The following is an 18,674-nucleotide window of genomic DNA, read 5'->3' as shown; positions in this document are numbered from 1 at the left end:
AAGACCTCTAAATGACTTATAGGGTTGGATAAATGTAAATAGGCATGTGAAAAAGAAGAAAAAGAGTACAGAGAGTTATAAAAAGAAGTATTTTTTTTTTAAAAGATAAGGTCTTTAAAGAGATAGTGTACAGACAGTCATAGATTAAAGGAGTAAATATAATAAAATAAATATTAAGAAGTAATAGAGTAAAAATAAACCATGTAAATATGGGCTATACGGAGAAAGTCTAGATTATATATATATATACATATATATATGTATATATATATATATATAAAATTTTGTTTTCTTTAAAATTTTTGACTGAAGGAGCTAAGCACAAATAGATATTTTATTGTACATGGTGCTAAGCAAAACCAATGTAAAGATATCTTGACTTTATAAGGATATGATGCTTTGGAAAAGAGGCTCTTCTTTTGTTTCCACATAGGATAAGAACCTGTGGATTTCTTTTTTTTTCTTCTCATTTTTTTTATTAAAGATTTCCATCTCCTCCCCTCCTCCTCCCCCTTCCCACCCATACCCCCCCCTCCACCCATCTCCAAGACAAAGAGCCATCAGGGTTTCCTTCACTATGTTAAGTCCAAGGTCCTCCCAGCTCCCCCTAAGTGAACCTGTGGATTTCTTACAGACAAATACGGTTTCATACACCACGACCCCCTGAAAAGTCACCATGAAAATTACTTTGCTTAACTGATGACTGAGAAAACATAGCACAAAGGATACACCATGGAAGACCTGATTAAAAGCACACCCAATCATCAGGAGCAGTATGGAGAAAACTATGCCCATATTCTCAAATATTATCTATAAATGTATATGAATAATTTGCATTGGTATGTATCTTGATTTATTGATACAATTTTTAAAAAAAATATTATTATTATTATTACAAATTTTCACCTCCTCTCCTCCCACTTCCCTCCCCCTCCTCTCATTCCCCCTCTCCCTCCCCCTCCACTCCAAAGAGCAGTCAGGGTTCTTTGCCCAGTAGGAAGTCCAAGGTCCTCTCCCTTCCACAAGGTCTAGGAAGGTGAGCATCCAAACAGACTAGGCTCCCACAAAGCCAGTATATGCAGTAGAATCAAAACCCACTGCCATTGTCCTTCACTTCTCAGTCATCCCTCATTGTCAGTCACATTCAGAGAGTCCGGTTTGATCACATGCTCCATCAGTCCCAGTTCAGATGGCCTTGGTGAGCTCCCACTAGATCAGCCCCACCGTCTCAGTGGGTAGGTGCATGCCTCGCGGTCCTGACTTCCTTGCTCATGTTCTCTCTCCTTGTGCTCCTCATTTGGACCTTGGGAGCTCAGTCCAGTGCTCCAATGTGGGTCTCTGACTCTATCTCCATCCATCGCCAGATGAAGGTTCTATGATGATATGCAAGATATTCATCAGTGTGGCTATAGGATAGGGCCAGTTCAGGCACCCTCTCCTCAGCTGCTCAAGGAACAAGTTGGGGACATCTTGGATACCTGGGAACCCCTCTAGCATCCAGTCTCTTTCCCACCCTAAAATGGCTCTCTTAATTAAGATATATACTTCCCTGTTCCCATATCCACTTTTCCTCCATCCCAACCATCCCTTTCCCCCAAGCTCTTCCCATCCTCCCCTTCTCCCTTCTCTCTCCCCATCTCCCCTTACCATTACCCCACACCCACCCCCAAGCTCTCAATTTTTGCCTGGCAATCTTGTCTACTTCTAATATCCAGGAGGATAACTACGTTTTTCTTTGGGCTCACCTTCCTATTTAGCTTCTCTAGGATCATGAATTATAGGCTCAATGTCCTTTATTTATTGGTAGAATCCACTAATGAGTGAGTACATACTATATTTATTGATACAAATTAAAGGCCAATTTTGTTATATGTATATTTCTGCTCTTGATTAAGGTATTAGGTGTGTGTAGCTCATTTAAAAATGTAACGTACAATTTAAAAATATAGGTTAATAGATTATTATCTATAATAGTCAATCTTGTTGTCATGTTAGTTAGGTTTTCTAGATCTATAGAGATAAATTTCAGTTAGATAAGTATTCTTCAAATCTTTAGAGAACTTTAGAATATGGCATTTAAATGTTTTAATAACTTAGGACTTTTCATGACATGAGACACGTTTGTTCCTGGCAGTACCAATCTACTTCAAGAGGAAGATGGGCATTGAAGAGGCTCCTTATAAAGTCTGTTAGCCATTTGTACAAGAAATTGATTTTGCCTTGACTGCAAACTGGACATGCAGAACCCACAGAGAAATGACTGCTGAACTTGCCTAAAATGAGATAATCCTTCATGGTTCCTGCTTCATGAAAGAGTCTGCTAGACATTCTGTAGGACACATAAAAATATGACTGAAAAACTGCCGATATAGGCAGAACTGTCTTTGAAATTTACTGATTAATGGAAAAATCTGCTGGATACTATGGGACTGTAGGCTGAAGATGGATGCCCCAACTGTAAGGAAGAACTTTGGGAGACTGTCCAGGAAGTGAGATGTCTCTGTCAATTCTAGAATTTTGAAAGATGCTTACTAATGAACATAGATGTAAAAATACTCAGTAAAATACTTGCAAACCAAATCCATGAGCCCATGAAAAAAATCATCTCCATAATCAAGTTGGATTCATCCAAGGGATGCAGGTATTGTTCAACATTAAAAAAAATCTATAGCATAATCTACAATATAAACAAACTAAAAGAATAAAAACCAAATCATCATCTCATTAGATGTTAAAAAAATATTCAACATAATTGAACATCCCTTAAGGACAAAGGTTTTGGAGAGATAAGGGATAAATGAAAATATATAAACATTAAAAAACAAAATAGAGAGTTTCTTTGCTTCAATAGCCTGCTTGCAGTAACGTAGGCCCTTTCCGAACTCCCTGGCCAGCAAAGACACCGGATCTTAGTACCAGAAGACACATCTGGGAGGTGAGTGACTTCCTGACCCCACGGCAGGAACCTGGGAGACAGAGCACAGCCACTCCCTGACCCCCTACACTTCCTAGTCTTCCAGCTGTGGCTAGTCTCTCTGGCTACTGCCTCTCTCTTCCTTCCCCACATAGCTTACACCCAGAAAAACCGTCCCTTCTTCCTCCCCTCTTCGGGTTCATAACATCTCCAGCTCAGCCCAAGCAGGGCACTGGGACCCTGTAGGGAATGCAACCAGAGGGCGGGAGTTTCTTTGTTTCAATAGTCTGCCTGCAGCAAGGTAGGCCCTTTGTCTGTGAGCTCCTTGGCAAGCAAGGACACCTGATCCTGTATAAGAAGATCCATAGAGGAGCATTTGGAAGAAGAGATGGGCAGGCATCAATGCAAGAATTCCTCCAACAATCTGAAAAACAACATGAAATCACCAGAACCCAGCAATCTTACCTCAGGAGGATTTGAACATCTCAATCAAGAAAAAGTAGAAAAAATTGACCTTATGAAAGGGATCGAGGCCCTTAAACAGGAGCTGAAAAACTCCCTTAAAGAAATGGATGAGAAGAATAACAAAAAGTTTGAAGAACTGAGTAAATCCGTAAATGATATCCTAGGAAACCAAGGAAAAACAAACAAACAGATAATGGAAACAGTTCAAGACTTGAAAACAGAAATGGAGGCAAGGAAGAAAACACAAATCGAGGGCCGGCTGGATATGGAAAATGTAGGTAAACGAATAGAGACTACAGAAACAAGCATAACCAACAGAATACAAGAGATAGAAGAAAGAATCTCAGATTCTGAAGATACCATAGAGAAAATAAATGCACTGATTAAAGAAAACAGCAAATCCAACAAATTCTCATCACAAAACATTCAGGAAATCTGGGACACAATAAAAAGACCAAACCTAAGAAGAATAGGGGTAGAAGAAGAAGATGTACAGCTCAATGGCCCAGAAAATATGTTTAATAAAATTATAGAAGGAAACTTTCCCAATCTAAAGAAAGATATTCCTATGAAGGTTCAAGAAGCATACAGAACACTGAATAGACTGGATAAAAAAAAAAAAACATCCCCCACCATATAATAATCAAAACACAAAACATACAGAATAAAGAAAGAATATTAAGAGCTGCAAAGGAAAAAGGTCAAGTAACTTATAAAGGTAAACCTATCAGACTTACACCTGACTTCTTTATGGAAACCATGAAAGCCAGAAGGTCCTGGATAGATGTTTTGCAGAAACTAAGAGACAATGGATGCAAGCCCAGACTACTATACCCAGCCAAGCTTTTGTTCACTATTAAGGAGAAAACAAAATTTTCCAATATAAAAACAAATTTAAACAATATGTAGCCACAAATCCAGACTTACAGAAGGTAATAGAAGGAAAATCACAAACCAAGGAGTCCAACAATGCCCACAATAACTCAGACATCTAGCGACCTTTCACCAGCACAACTCAAAGAAGGATAACACACAAACTCTACTACCAGAAAAAAAAAATGACAGGAGTTAACAACCACTGGTCATTAATATCACTTAATATCAATGGACTAAATTCACCTATAAAAAGGCACAGGCTAAGAGATTGAATACGAAAACAGGATCCAACATTCTGCTGTTTACAAGAAACACACCTCGATTAGTCTGCCTGTAGCAAGGTAGGCCCTTTGTCAGCGAGCTGCTTGGCCTGCAAGGAGACCTGACAGTCTGCCAGAGGATCCATCATTCATTGGGGTGAGTGAATTGAATTCATTGGGGGGAATTGAACTTCTAAAAGAAGACCCAAAGGGGATTATTCAGAGGAACAAATGGGCAGGCGCCAATGCAAGAATTCCTCCAACAATTTGAAAAACAACATTAAAGCACCAGAACCCAGCGAACTTATAACAGGAGGACTTGAACACACTAATCAAGAAGAAGTAGAAAAAATTGACTTTATGAAAGTAATAGAGTCCATTAAACAGGAGGTGAAAAACTCCCTTAAGGAAATGGACAAGAAGAATAACAAAAAGTTTGAAGAACTGAGTAAATCCGTAAATGATATCCTAGGAAACCAAGGAAAAACAATCAAACAGATAATGGAAACAGTGCAAGACTTGAAAACTGAAATGGAGGCAAGGAAGAAAACACAACCCGAGGGCCAGCCGGATATGGAAAATCTATGTAAACGAACAGAGACTACAGAAACAAGCATAACCAACAGAATACAAGAGATAGAAGAAAGAATCTCAGATTCTGAAGATACCATAGAGAAAATAAATGCACTGATCAAAGAAAACAGCAAATCCAACAAATTCTCATCACAAAACATTCAGGAAATCTGGGACACAACAAAAAGACCAAACCTAACAATAATAGACGTAGAAGAAGGAGAAGAATTACAGCTCAATGGCCCAGAAAATATATTTAATAAAATTATAGATGAAAACTTCCCAAGCCTAAAGAAAGATATTCCTATTAAGGTTCAAGAAGCTTACAGAACACCAAATAGACTGGATCAAAAAAACCATCTCCTCGCCATATTATAATCAAAACACAAAACATACAGAATAAAGAAAGAATATTAAGAGCTGCAAAGGAAAAAGGTCAAGTAACATATAAAGGTAAACCTATCAGACTAACACCTGACTTCTCTATGGATACCATAAAAGCCAGAAGGTCCTGGATATATGTTTTGCAGAAACTAAGAGACCATGGATGCAAGCCCAGATTACTATACCCAGCCAAGCTTTCATTCACTATAAACGGAGAAAACAAAATATTCCAGGATAAAAACAAATTTAAACAATATGTAGCCACAAATCCAGCCTACAGAAAGTAATAGAAGGAAATTCCCAAACAAAGGAGTCCAGCATTGCCCAAAATAACTCAGACATCTAGTGACCCTTCACCAGCACATCTCAAAGAAAGGAAACACACAATCTCTACTACCAAATAAAAAATGACAACCGGAGTTAACATCCACTGATCATTAATATCACTTAATATCAATGGGCTCAATTCACCTATAAAAAGGCACAGGCTAAGAGAATGGATACGAAAACAGATTCCAACATTCTGCTGTTTACAAGAAACACACCTCAACCACAAAGACAGACATCTACTCAGAGTAAAGGGTTGGGAAAAGGTTTATCAAGCAAATGGACCTAAGAAACAAGCGGGTGTGGCCATACTAATGTCTAACAAAGTTGACTTCAAACTAAAATCAATCAGAAGAGATGGAAAGGGACATTTTATACTCATTACAGGAAAAATCTATAAGAATGAAGTCTCAATCCTGAATATCTATGCCCCTAATACAAAAGCACCGACTTATATAAAAGAAACATTACTAGAACTCAAGACAGCCATCAAACCAAACACACTGATAGTGGGAGAATTCAACACTCCTCTTTCACCAATGGACAGGTCAATTCGACAGAAACCTAACAGAGAATTAAGAGACTTAATAGAGGTAATGAACCAAATGGACTTAACAGACATCTATAGACCATTCCACCCAAACAGGAAAGAATATACCTTCTTCTTTGCGGCTCATGGAACCTGTTCGAAAATTGACCACATACTCGGTAACAAAGCAAACTTCCACAGTTACAAAAACATATTAGTAACCACCTGCATCTTATCAGATCACCATGGATTAAAATTAGAATTCAACAACAATGCTACCCCCAGAAAGCCTACAAACTCATGGAAACTGAACAGTCAACTACTGAACCACACCTGGGTCAAGGAAGAAATAAAGAAAGAAATTAAAGTCTTTCTTGAATTTAATGAAAATAAAGACACAACATACTCAAACTTATGGGACACTATGAAAGCAGTGCTAAGAGGAAAATTCATAGCACTAAGTGCCCACTTAAAAAAAAAAAAACGGAGAAAGCACACATTGGAGACTTAACAGCACACCTGAAAGCTTTAGAAAAGAAAGAAGCAAACTCACATAGGAGGAGTAGAAGACTGGAAATTATCAAACTGAGGGCAGAAATCAACAAAATAGAAACACAGAAAACAATCCAAAGAATCAATGAAACAAAAAGCTGGTTCTTGGAGAAAATCAACAAGATTGACAAACCCCTTGCCAAACTAATCAAATGGCAGAGAGAGAACACACAAATTAATAAGATCAGAAATGAAAAAGGGGACATAACCACAGAATAGAGGAAATACAGAGAATCATTCGATCTTACTACAAAAGCCTGTATGCCACAAAATTGGAAAATGTAAAAGAAATGGACACTTTTTTAGATAAGTACCATATACCAAAGTTAAACCGGGACCAGGTAAATGCTCTAAATAGTCCTGTTAGTCGCGAAGAATTAGAAACTGTTATCAGAAACCTCCCTACCAAAAAGAGCCCAGGACCTGATGGGTTCAATGCAGAATTCTACCAGAACTTCCAAGAAGAGCTAATATCTATACTCCTTAAGGTATTTCATATACAGAAACAGAACAGTCATTGCCAAATTCCTTTTATGAAGCTACAGTTACCCTGATACCTAAACCACACAAAGACTCAACCAAGAAAGAGAATTACAGGCCAATCTCACTTATGAACATCGATGCAAAAATTCTCAATAAAATACTGGCAAACAGAATCCAAGAACACATTAGAAAAATTATCCACTATGATCAAGTAGGCTTCATCCCAGAGATGCAGGGCTGGTTCAACATACAAAAATCTGTCAATGTAATCCATTATATAAATAAACTGAAGGATAAAAACCATATGATCATCTCATTAGATGCAGAAAAAGCATTTGACAAAATTCAGCACCCCTTTATGATAAAGGTCTTGGAGAGATTAGAGTTACAGGGGTCATTCCTAAATATAATAAAGGCTATTTACAGCAAGCCGACAGCTAACATCAAATTAAATGGAGAGAAACTCAAGGCCATCCCACTAAATTCAGGAACGTGACAAGGCTGTCCACTTTCTCTTTATCTCTTCAATATAGTGCTTGAAGTTCTAGCAATAGCAATAAGACAAAACAAGGGGATCAAGGGGATTTGAATTGGAAAGGAAGAAGTTAAACTTTCGTTATTTGCTGATGATATGATAGTGTACATAAGTGACTCCAAAAACTCCACCAAAGAACTCCTACAGCTGATAAACTCCTTTAGTATCGTGGCAGGATACAAGATCAACTCCAAAAAAATCAGTCGCCCTCCTATATACAAAGGATAAGGAAGCAGAGAGGGAAATCAGAGAAGTATCATCTTTCACGATAGCCACAAATAGCATAAAATATCTTGGGGTAACTCTAACCAAGGAAGTGAAAGATCTATTTGACAAGAACTTTAAGTCTTTGAAGAAAGAAATTGAAGAGGATACCAGAAAATGGAAGGATCTCCCTTGCTCTTGGATTGGGAGGATCAACATAGTAAAAATGGCAATACTACCAAAGGCAATCTATAGATTTAATGCAATCCCCTTAAAGATCCCATCAAAATTCTTTACAGATCTTGAGAGGACAATAATCAACGTTATGTGGAAGAACAAGAAACCCAGGATAGCCAAAACAATCTTATACAATAAAGGAACTTCTGGAGGCATTACCATCCCTGACTTCAAACTCTATTACAGAGCTACAGTATTGAAAACAGCTTGATATTGGCATAAAAATAGAGAAGTCGTCCAATGGAATCGAATAGAAGACCCAGATCTTAACCCACAAATCTATGAACACCTGATTTTTGATAAAGGAACTAAAAGCACACAATGGAAGAAAGAGGGCATCTTCAACAAATGGTGCTGGCATAACTGGATGTCAACCTGTAGAAGAATGAAAGTAGATCCGTGTCTATCACCATGCACAAAACTCAAGTCCAAATGGATTAAAGACCTCAATATCAATCTGAACACACTGAACCTGTTAGAGGAGAAAGTGGGAAGTACTCTACAACATTTGGGCACAGGAGACTGCTTCCTACGTATAGTCCCAGCAGCACAGACATTAAGGGCAACATTGAATAAATGGGACCTCCTGAAGCTGAGCAGCTTCTGTAAAGCAAAGGACACTGTCACTAAGACAAAAAGGCAGCCTACTGACTGGGAAAAGATCTTCACCAACCCCGCAACAGACAAAGGTCTGATCTCCAAAATATATAAGGAACTCAAGAGACTAGACTTTAAAATGCTATTTAACCCAATTAAAAAATGGAGCACTGAACTGAACAGAGAATTCTCAACAGAAGTTTGAATGACCAAAAGACACTTAAGGGCATGCTCAACCTCCTTAGCAATCAGAGAAATGCAAATCAAAACAACTTTGAGATACCATCTTACACCTGTCAGATTGGCTAAAATCAAAAACACCAATGATAGCCTTTGCTGGAGAGGATGTGGAGTAAGGGGTACACTCATCCATTGCTGGTGGGATTGCAAACTTGTGCAACCGCTTTGTTCAATTATGTTCATAGCAGCATTATTTGTAATAGCCAGAACCTGGAAACAACCTAGATGCCCTTCAGTGGAAGAATGGATGAAGAAACTGTGGAATATATACATATTAGAATACTACTCAACAGTAAAAAACAATGACATCTTGAATTTTGCCTGCAAATGGATGGAAATAGAAAACACTATGCTGAGTGAGGTAACCCAGACCCAAAAAGATGAACATGGGATGTACTCACTCATAATTGGTTTCTAGCCATAAATAAAGGGCATCGAGCCTATAATTCGTTTTCCTAGAGAAGATAAATAAGAAGGTGAACCCAAAGAAAAACATATAGTTATCCTCCTGGATATTGGAAGTAGTCAAGATTGCAGTGTGGAGGTTTCTCAGGAAATTTGGGATCAACGTACCCCAGGACCCAGCAATCCCACTATTGGGAATTTACCCAAGAGATGCCCTATCATATTACAAAAGCATTTGTTCAATTATGTTCATAGCAGCATTATTTGTAATAGCCAGAACCTGGAAACAACCTAGATGCCCTTCAGTGGAAGAATGGATGAAGAAACTGTGGAATATATACATATTAGAATACTACTCAACAGTAAAAAACAATGACATCTTGAATTTTGCCTGCAAATGGATGGAAATAGAAAACACTATGCTGAGTGAGGTAACCCAGACCCAAAAAGATGAACATGGGATGTACTCACTCATAATTGGTTTCTAGCCATAAATAAAGGGCATCGAGCCTATAATTCGTTTTCCTAGAGAAGATAAATAAGAAGGTGAACCCAAAGAAAAACATATAGTTATCCTCCTGGATATTGGAAGTAGTCAAGATTGCCAGGAAAAAATTGGGTACTTGGGGGCGGGGTGGGAGGGGAGTAAGGCGAGATAGGGAGAGAAATGTGTGAAGGGGAGGATTGGGAGAGCTTGACTGAATGGGATGGTTGGGATATAGGAAGGGTGGATATGGGAGCAGGGAAGTATATATCTTAATTACGGGAGCCATTTTAGGGTTGGCATGAGACTTGACTCTAGAGGAGATCCCAGGTATCCAGGGAGATGCCCCCAGCTAGTTCTTTGGGCAGCTGAGGAGCCGGAGCCGGAAAAGGCCAGATCCTATAATCATACTGATGAATATCTTGCATAACACCAAAGTACTTTCATCTGGTGATGGATGGAGGTAGAGACAGAGCCACACATTGGTGCACCGGACTGAGATCCCAAGGTCCAAATGAGAAGCAGAAGGAGGGAGAACATGAACAAGGAAGTCTGGACTGTGAGGGGTCCTCCCACCCACCGAGATGGTGGGGCTGATCTAATTGGAGCTCACCAAGGCCAGCTGGACTGGGACTGAAAAAGCATCGGACAAAACCGGACAGTGGGGTCTGCTGAGAAGCCAAGGACAATGACACTGGATTTGGATTCTACTATGCATACTGGGTTTGGGGGTGGTGGCCTGTTTGGATGCTTACCTTCCTGGACCTGGATGGAGGGGGGAGGAACTTGGACTTCCCACAGGGCAGAGAATCCTTGCTGCTCTTTGGACAGGAGAGGGAGGAGGAGTGGAGGGGGGAGGGGGGTAAATGTGAGGCGTGGAGGATGCGATAATTTTTTAATAAAAATTTAAAATTTAAAAAAATAGCAAAAAAATAAAAAACAAAATAGAGGAATCCAAGAGCTAAAATGAAATCAACTGGAAGAAAACTTAAAGCAATTCCACTAAAATCAGGAACAAGACTAGGCTTTCAATTCTCTATATCTATTCAACATAGTACTCAAATTTCTATCAAGAACAGTAAGACAACAAAAGATTAAAGGGATTCACAATTGAAAGGAAAAAGTCAAACTTTTACTATTTGCAAATAATATTGTAGTATGTGTAAGTGATGAAACAATCTCTACCATGGAACTCCTACAGCTGGTAAACACCTTCAATAATGTGCCAGGATACACAATCACCTCAAAAAATTAGTACCCCTTCTATATTCAAATGATAAAATGGCTGAGAAATAAATGAAAACAACATCACCATTTATAATACCCAAAAATAACATAAAATATGTTATGGTAAAACTAACCTAACAAATGAAAGATGTGTATGACAAGGACTTTAATTCTTTGAAGAAGAAATTTGTCAAAGATATAAGCAAATCAAAAGATTTCCCAAGCACTTGGATATGTAAGGACAAAACAGAAAAAATGGCAATCCTACCAAAAACAGTCAACAAATTCAATGCAATCCCCATCAAAATCCTAGCACAAATCTTCACAGATCTTGGAGAACAATATTCAACTTCATATGAGAAAGCAAAAACCCATAATAACCAAAACAGTCTTCTACAATAAAGGAACTTCTGGAGGCATTCTCATCCCTGACATCAAGCTTTATTATAGAGCTACCATAATAAAAACTGTTTGGTGTTGGCATAAAATCAGACAGGTAGACCAATGGAATTGAAGCAAAGATCCTGACATTATTGCACATACTTATGAACACCTGATTTTTGACAAAGAAGCTAAAATTATACAATGGAAAAAAGTGTTGGAAGAAGAGGGAGGCTACTTTTTGGTTCCAAGCTGCCCGCTTAGCTTAAACCTAAAATAATCACACAGAAACTTCATTAATTAAATCTTTGCTTGGCCTATTAGCTCTATCTTCTTATTGACTAACTCATATTAATTTAACCCATTCTATTTATAAGTATATCACCACCTGGCTGTATCTTATTGGTAAAGTTACTAGCTTTTATTTCTGGTAGCTCTGGGCCTTTTAGCTATCATCCTCATAAAGTTATATTTGAAATCATTTTCTTCTCTTATATTGGGTTATCATGATGAAGTCTTTCTGTAATACTGAGTTCTGGTGTTACCATGTTATTTTTTAGGTTTTTGGAGAAATTCTTGTATTGGTCTGAGCAATGTCTTTGTATGTTGTTCAATCCTGTCTGTATCTTTGGGAACTTTTCTGTTCTGCTCTGTACTATTGCTCTCTGTGTCTCAGGTAGCCACTGAGTTATCTTATTCCATTCTGTGCAATCACAGTTTGTGCTTCAAGGTTCCTCTGTTCATCCTCTTTGTGTAATAGCAGGCTGTGTTTCAGAGTTCCACTGAGATTGTGGTTGGGTGATAGGAAGGTTTGGGGGTATAGTGGGACTTGTAGCATTCATGGTCCGATGTATGGTTTGGGGTATTGGAGCAGCTTACCTGCAGGAACCTTGACTGCTGGCTGGCTAGAGAATCTGACACAAGTACAGGAGGAAAACTGATTTTCAATGAAAGATAGAAAGGAGTGGATAAGATAACATAATGGGGTTATGGAGAGGGGTATGGAAGAATAAAGGAATAAAGGCAGAAGAAGCCATAATCAGGGGATATTATGTGGAAAAAATATTTTTTAATGAAGGCAAAAGAAAAACCAGTGTTCCATTTCAGTGTTTTTCAAAATTCAATTTTAAGAAGAGCATTATCTTTTAATACAATCCGTATTCTCAATGAGGAATGTGTTTTATTATGTAGACATAACAAAGCACATTATAGGAGAGTCTGTGGTCTGTACCTCTATGCTCAAAGGTCACAGCAAGACAGACAAATGAGAAAACAACCTCATGTAATAGACAAAAGCATGTGGTTATCACACTAACTTTACATCCTCACAGAACCTCTATTAAAGTATTTCAGTTTCATGAATTAAGTTTGTCAAAGTCTAAAGCTAACCACTGAAAGATATCTATCTATATGTTTAAGTATACCTAGATAAATACATATCTTTCATCTTTTCTTCTGTGTTTTAAAAAGGAAGAATAGTACAGCAATGAATTCAATATGTTTAATCAAAGATATACAATATTCAGTTTTATATTTTTCCATTCAAAACAACAAATGAGAAATACACATTATAAAAGTCTCTATTAACATGATGTAACCAATAGAAAATAATTGTGATTATTTTATATATTGTTCTTTACTATATCATGTACAATATAAGCATGTATTGTTTAATTGCATCATATTTAAATTATCATGTTAATTTTAATTTGTATTATCTTATCTGTAAATAAAAGATTCATAAAATTAAAAAATTAATTTAATTTAAATTAGGTATATATATGCTTTTTGAGTGTGTTATTATGTGCACATCTGAATGGAGGTGTTCTTGGAAGCCAGAGAGAGCAATGCTTTCATTGGAGCTATTATTATTGGGAAGTGTGAACTACAAGGTCTGAGGAATGGGAAGTGAACTTATCTCCTTGGAAAAAACATACATGATGCCTGGCAATGGTGGCGCATGCCTTTAATCCCAGCACTTGGAAAACAGAGGCAGTCAGATCTCTATGAGTTTGAGGCCAGCCTGGGCCACAGGAGCTAGTTCCAGGACAGGCTCCAAAGCTACAAAGAAACCCTGTCTCAAAAAACCACAAATAACCATCAGGGTTCTCTACACTATGTTGAGTCCAAGGTCCTCCCAACTCCCCCCAGGTCCAGGAAGTTGAGCAACCAAACTGACAAGGCTCACACAGAGCCCGTCCATGTCGTAGAGACCAAGCCCATCGCCATTGTCCTTGGCTCCTCGGTCAGCCTCCACCATCAGCCACCCTCAGAGAGTCCGATTTGGTCGCATGTTCCATCAGTCCCATTCCAAGTGGACTTAGTGGTCTCCCATTAGTTCTGTCCTGCCGTCTCAGTGGGTGAACGCATCCCTCATGGTTCTGACTTTCTTTCTCATGATCTCTCTCCATCCGCTCCTCATCAGAACTTTGGGAGCCCAGTCCGGTGCTCCAATGTGGCCGTTTGGCCTCAAGAGGGAGGGAGTGGGGGTGTGGGTGGAGGGGAGGGGAGGGAAGGGGAGGAGGAGGGGAGGAGATAGCAATTTTTAATAAAAAATAAATAAACTGGAAAAAAAAACCACAAATAAAAAGGAAAAAAACCCCATACATGACTTTAAATGCTGAGACAACTTTCCAACTTTCTTAATATCTTTTATATTTATTTATGAAACATTTCTCTCTCTCTCCTAAATTCTGCTCTTCTTACTCCCAGGATGCAAAAGTATTCACTTTTATTTCCATAAAAGAGGACAAATTTGTTTTACCATCTGAAAGCTTTATTTCAGTCTACTATAAGATTTCTCTGTTTTCATTTGCATTCAAAGTCCCATATTCACTCAGATATAAATAGAGTTACTTAGAGTATATTGTCAAATCTTAGTGTGCAATTGTGAAAGAAAGGAAAACATCCCCTATATGCTAAAGTTAAAAAAACTGGATCTTATAAGATAAGTGGCTGTGTGGATGATTATGGATCACAATGTACAGAAAAGTAGTATATATAGCAATGCTGTGCCTCATCATTAAAGAAATGATGAGAATCATTAGCCATTCATACAGTTTGCATTGTATTGTATTAGGTGCTTCTGTACCAATACTGTAGTTGTCAGTTACAATTTATGAAATGTGTGTTCAGCAAGATGTTTTCTCCTGAACTTTTGAAGAGAATTTCTCTCTGGTCTTAACAAAATTATGTAGCACTTGGGGATAAAAATGCATCCCAGTAGACCTGCACTGGAAACCAAGATGGACAAGACCTCTACAACCGACATTATCTTGCCCTTGGTGCTGTGGTAGACAGGGATAAAGGTGATCCAGACACTGCAAAACAACAGCATGCTGAAGGTCAGAAACTTGGCTTCATTGAATGTGTCAGGGAGATTCCTGGCCAAGAAAGCCACAATGAAGCTTCCTAATGCAAGGGAGCCATGATAGCCAAGGACACAGTAGAATGCAGCAACTGAGCCCTTGTTGCACACAATGATGATTTGCCCATGCTTAGAGTGCATATCATTTTCAATAAAGGGAGGAGAAAATTGCAGCCAGATTGTACAGAGAATAATTTGGATGAGCATACAGATGGCAATGATGTAGTTGGGCACACCAGAAACCAGAAAATACCTCATCCTTCTTCCAGGGGCTGTGACTTTGAATGCAAGCAGCACAGTCACTGTTTTGGCCAACACAGTGGAAACAGCCACAGTGAATACAACTCCAAATGTGATTTGTTGCAGAACACAGGTAGCTGAGTTGGGATGCCCAATGTAAAGCAAGGGACACAGGAAACAAAAGATGAGTGAAATTAGCAAGATGTAGCTGAGATTCTGGTTGTTGGCCTTCACAATAGGAGTGTCATGATGCTTCACAAATATCCCAAGAACCACAGCTGTCAATGCAGAGAAGAATAAGGCCATTAAGGCAAGAACCATCCCTAATGTGTCCTTGTAGTTCAGAAAGACCACAGCTTTTTGAATACACTGGTTCTGCTCTCTGTTTGCATACTGGTCTTCTGGACACCTCACACATTTATCCACATCTACTGGAGACAGAAAAGCATGATTAGTACAATGCACAACTTGCAGAAAGGAGCGGCGGGGCTGCGTCCCGCCACCCGGCTAGCTTTATACCCAAAATAATTACACGGAAACTGTATTCTTTTAAAACACTGTCTGGATCATAGTTTTAGCCTCTTATTGACTAATTAACCCATATTTAGTAATCTGTGTAGCACCACGAGGTGGTCGCTTACCAGGAGAGATCTTAACCTGCATCCATCTCAGAGAGGAGAGGCATGGCGACTCACTATGGCGACTGTCTGAAGTGTCTGTCCCACTGCCTTCTACTCAGCATTTTGTTCTGTTTACTCTGCCTACCTAATTTTTTGTCTCTTAAAGGGCCAAGGCAGTTTCTTTATTAATAATGAAAGTAACACATAGACAGTCCTCCATCATTTCCCCTTTTTCTGTTTAAACAAAAAAGAAAGGCTTTAACTTTAACATAGTAAAATTGCATGTAACAAAACAGTTATCAAGCAAGAATTATAGTTACAATATTTAAATCTATTTTATCTTTTATCATAACTAAGGAAAACTGTAACTATTGAACCATTCTTTAACTCCATCAAAGACTCCAGAAGGATATAATACTACCTAAGTAAACAAGAAATATATAGCTTTCAAACTCTAAAAATGACAGAGACAACTCGCTGCCTGGACAGTCACCCAAAGTTCCTCTGTACTGTTGGGGCATCCATCTTTGGCCTTCAGGCACATAGTATTCAGCAGACATTTCCATGAAGCAGGAAATTCCAAAGACAGTTTAGTCACTTTCTGCTGTGTCCTGCAGAATGTCTCGCAGACTCCCTCACGAATCAGGAACCCCGAAAGACCATCTCACCCTTAGGCAAGTTTAGCAGTCCTCTCTCTGTGGGTTCTTTGTGTCCAGTTTATGTAACAGTCCAGGCAAGAGCAGTTTCTTGCCCAAATGGCTAACAAACTCCATAAGTAGCTTCTTCAGTGCCCATCTTCCTCTTGAAGTAGATGGTGCTGTCAGGAGCAGACGTATCTCATTGTCATGAAAATCCCTAAGTTATTAAAAATCTTAAATGCCATGTTTTGTAGTCTTTGAAAGATATGAAGAATGCTTATTTGAAATATATCTATGTACATCTAGAAAATCTAACTAACATGACTACAAGTTTGACTATTAAAAGATATGAAGAATGCCTATTTAACTAAAGTATATCTCTATATATCTAGAAAATCTAACATGACTACAAGCTTGACTATTATTGATGATTATCCATTAACAACCTATATTTTCTAATTATACATTACATTTTAAAATGAACTACACAATCACAATACCTTAATCAAGAGCAGAAATACATATACATATAACAAAATTGACCTTAAAATCTATACCAATGCAAATTATTCATATCTATATCATCTCCCCCTTTAAATGTAAAAAAACATTTATAAACAATTTTTGGGAAAATGGGTGCAGTTATTTCTCTCCAAACTGTTTTCTGTTGAGTGGGGGCGCTGTTAATCAGATCTTTTATGGTGTAACCTGTGTGCCTGGCAACTTCTGCCATTTATTGGCAGCATGTTTCAATTAAGTGTGTTGAATTTCATTTTGATATCTGCATTATTTGCTGATGATGTAGTTGAGAGACACTGCTGCATAGCAATACCTTCATTTCATACTTATCATTATAGGGAATGATATAAAACAATATATTGTCTATTTAACTGTTTGTGTTGATGATACCATTTTTTATGTTATCAGAAAACACAGATATTTTCAGTACTTTCTGAATGCTATGATGAATTGACTTAAAGTAGTGAGTTTACAGAGATTAAAATAATCAGTGTATTGCACAGAGTGTATTTTAATATGATTACAGAGATGCCTGCTCTCTTTCTGTCTGTTTTATGAATACTTTCCCTGATATAGATAGAGACTGCGCCTTCTATTGTGACAAGTTATGTGATACATTTTATAGTATGAACTCACCAGCTCAAACACCCAGACATAGAAGAAACAGGACACAGAATCTGTAGCGACCCTTGGAGTCTGCACACAACATATCAAGTTCTCAGCCAAAAAAAAGATTGATTTGTCCAATAGGACAATGGATAGGGAAAAAGAATCAAAGACAAGGGATGAGTCAAGAAGAGAGGAGGAAGGGGTTTTGGTCAGGGAGAACCTAGCACTGCCTCTGGTTAGAGGAGACAAGTGTGACCTGGATGAAAATAGAAGTTTATAAAGTAAAAGGGGAACCCCCTGATAGGTCAAATAATTTAGTTTTGATTGGACAAGATAATTAAGACAGTCATAAAACACTATTTGCTAGCTGGACTTCAATACATTGATAGCTGGATGTTGATAGTGACCCTTGGGACTAATACATGACCAAATAAGGTATTAGAGCTAAGGGGCTAATTTTATGTATATACTAGCTATGTTAGTGTTCTGTTGATGTGAAAAGAAACCATGACCACAGTTAGTCTTACAAACAAAAACATTCAATTGTGTGACCTACAGTTTGGAGGCTAAGTGCATCATCATCATCCTAGAACATGCTGATATAGAGGCAGAAATGGTGCTGGAGAGGGAGCTGAGTATTCTTTATCTTTGATCCATAGTCTACAGGAAGTAATGGTCTCACTGTGAATGGCCTAAACATATGAAACATCAAAATCTTCCTCTTCTATGACACATTTCTTCCAATAAGACCACACCTACTCCAAGAAGGCAATACCTCCTAAATGGGTAATTACCACCACTGTGTAAACTATTATTCAAATATAATTTTCTAAGCAAGGCAAAGGGAATAGGAATAGGGGCAAGACTTGCTAGAGTCATGCTTTCCATTCTTAGGCTGGCAAAAGTCCCTTCAGAATGAGTAAGTTAAATGTGTGTGCATGTCTCCATGTGTGTGTACATGTAAAAGTAACAATAGAGCCCAGATATCAGTGTTATTTAATTTATATA

General features: G+C 38.2%; 1 protein-coding gene across 1 annotated transcript in view; it reads right to left on the bottom strand.

Moving 5' to 3' along the window:
- Window positions 1–14,782: 14,782 nt before the first annotated feature.
- The window catches only part of LOC119821752 (vomeronasal type-2 receptor 116-like), a 32,282-nt gene continuing 28,390 nt past the window's right edge, over window positions 14,783–18,674 (bottom strand). The window contains exon 7 of the mRNA XM_038340873.1: window positions 14,783–15,708. Within this exon, the coding sequence (XP_038196801.1) occupies window positions 14,783–15,708 (926 nt within the window). The remainder of the gene's footprint in view (window positions 15,709–18,674) is intronic.

Source organism: Arvicola amphibius, chromosome 8, assembly GCF_903992535.2.
Source record: "Arvicola amphibius chromosome 8, mArvAmp1.2, whole genome shotgun sequence".
NCBI lineage: Eukaryota > Metazoa > Chordata > Mammalia > Rodentia > Cricetidae > Arvicola > Arvicola amphibius.
Note: the sequence above shows the minus strand (reverse complement) of the source record. Positions and strands in the feature narration are given on the sequence as shown.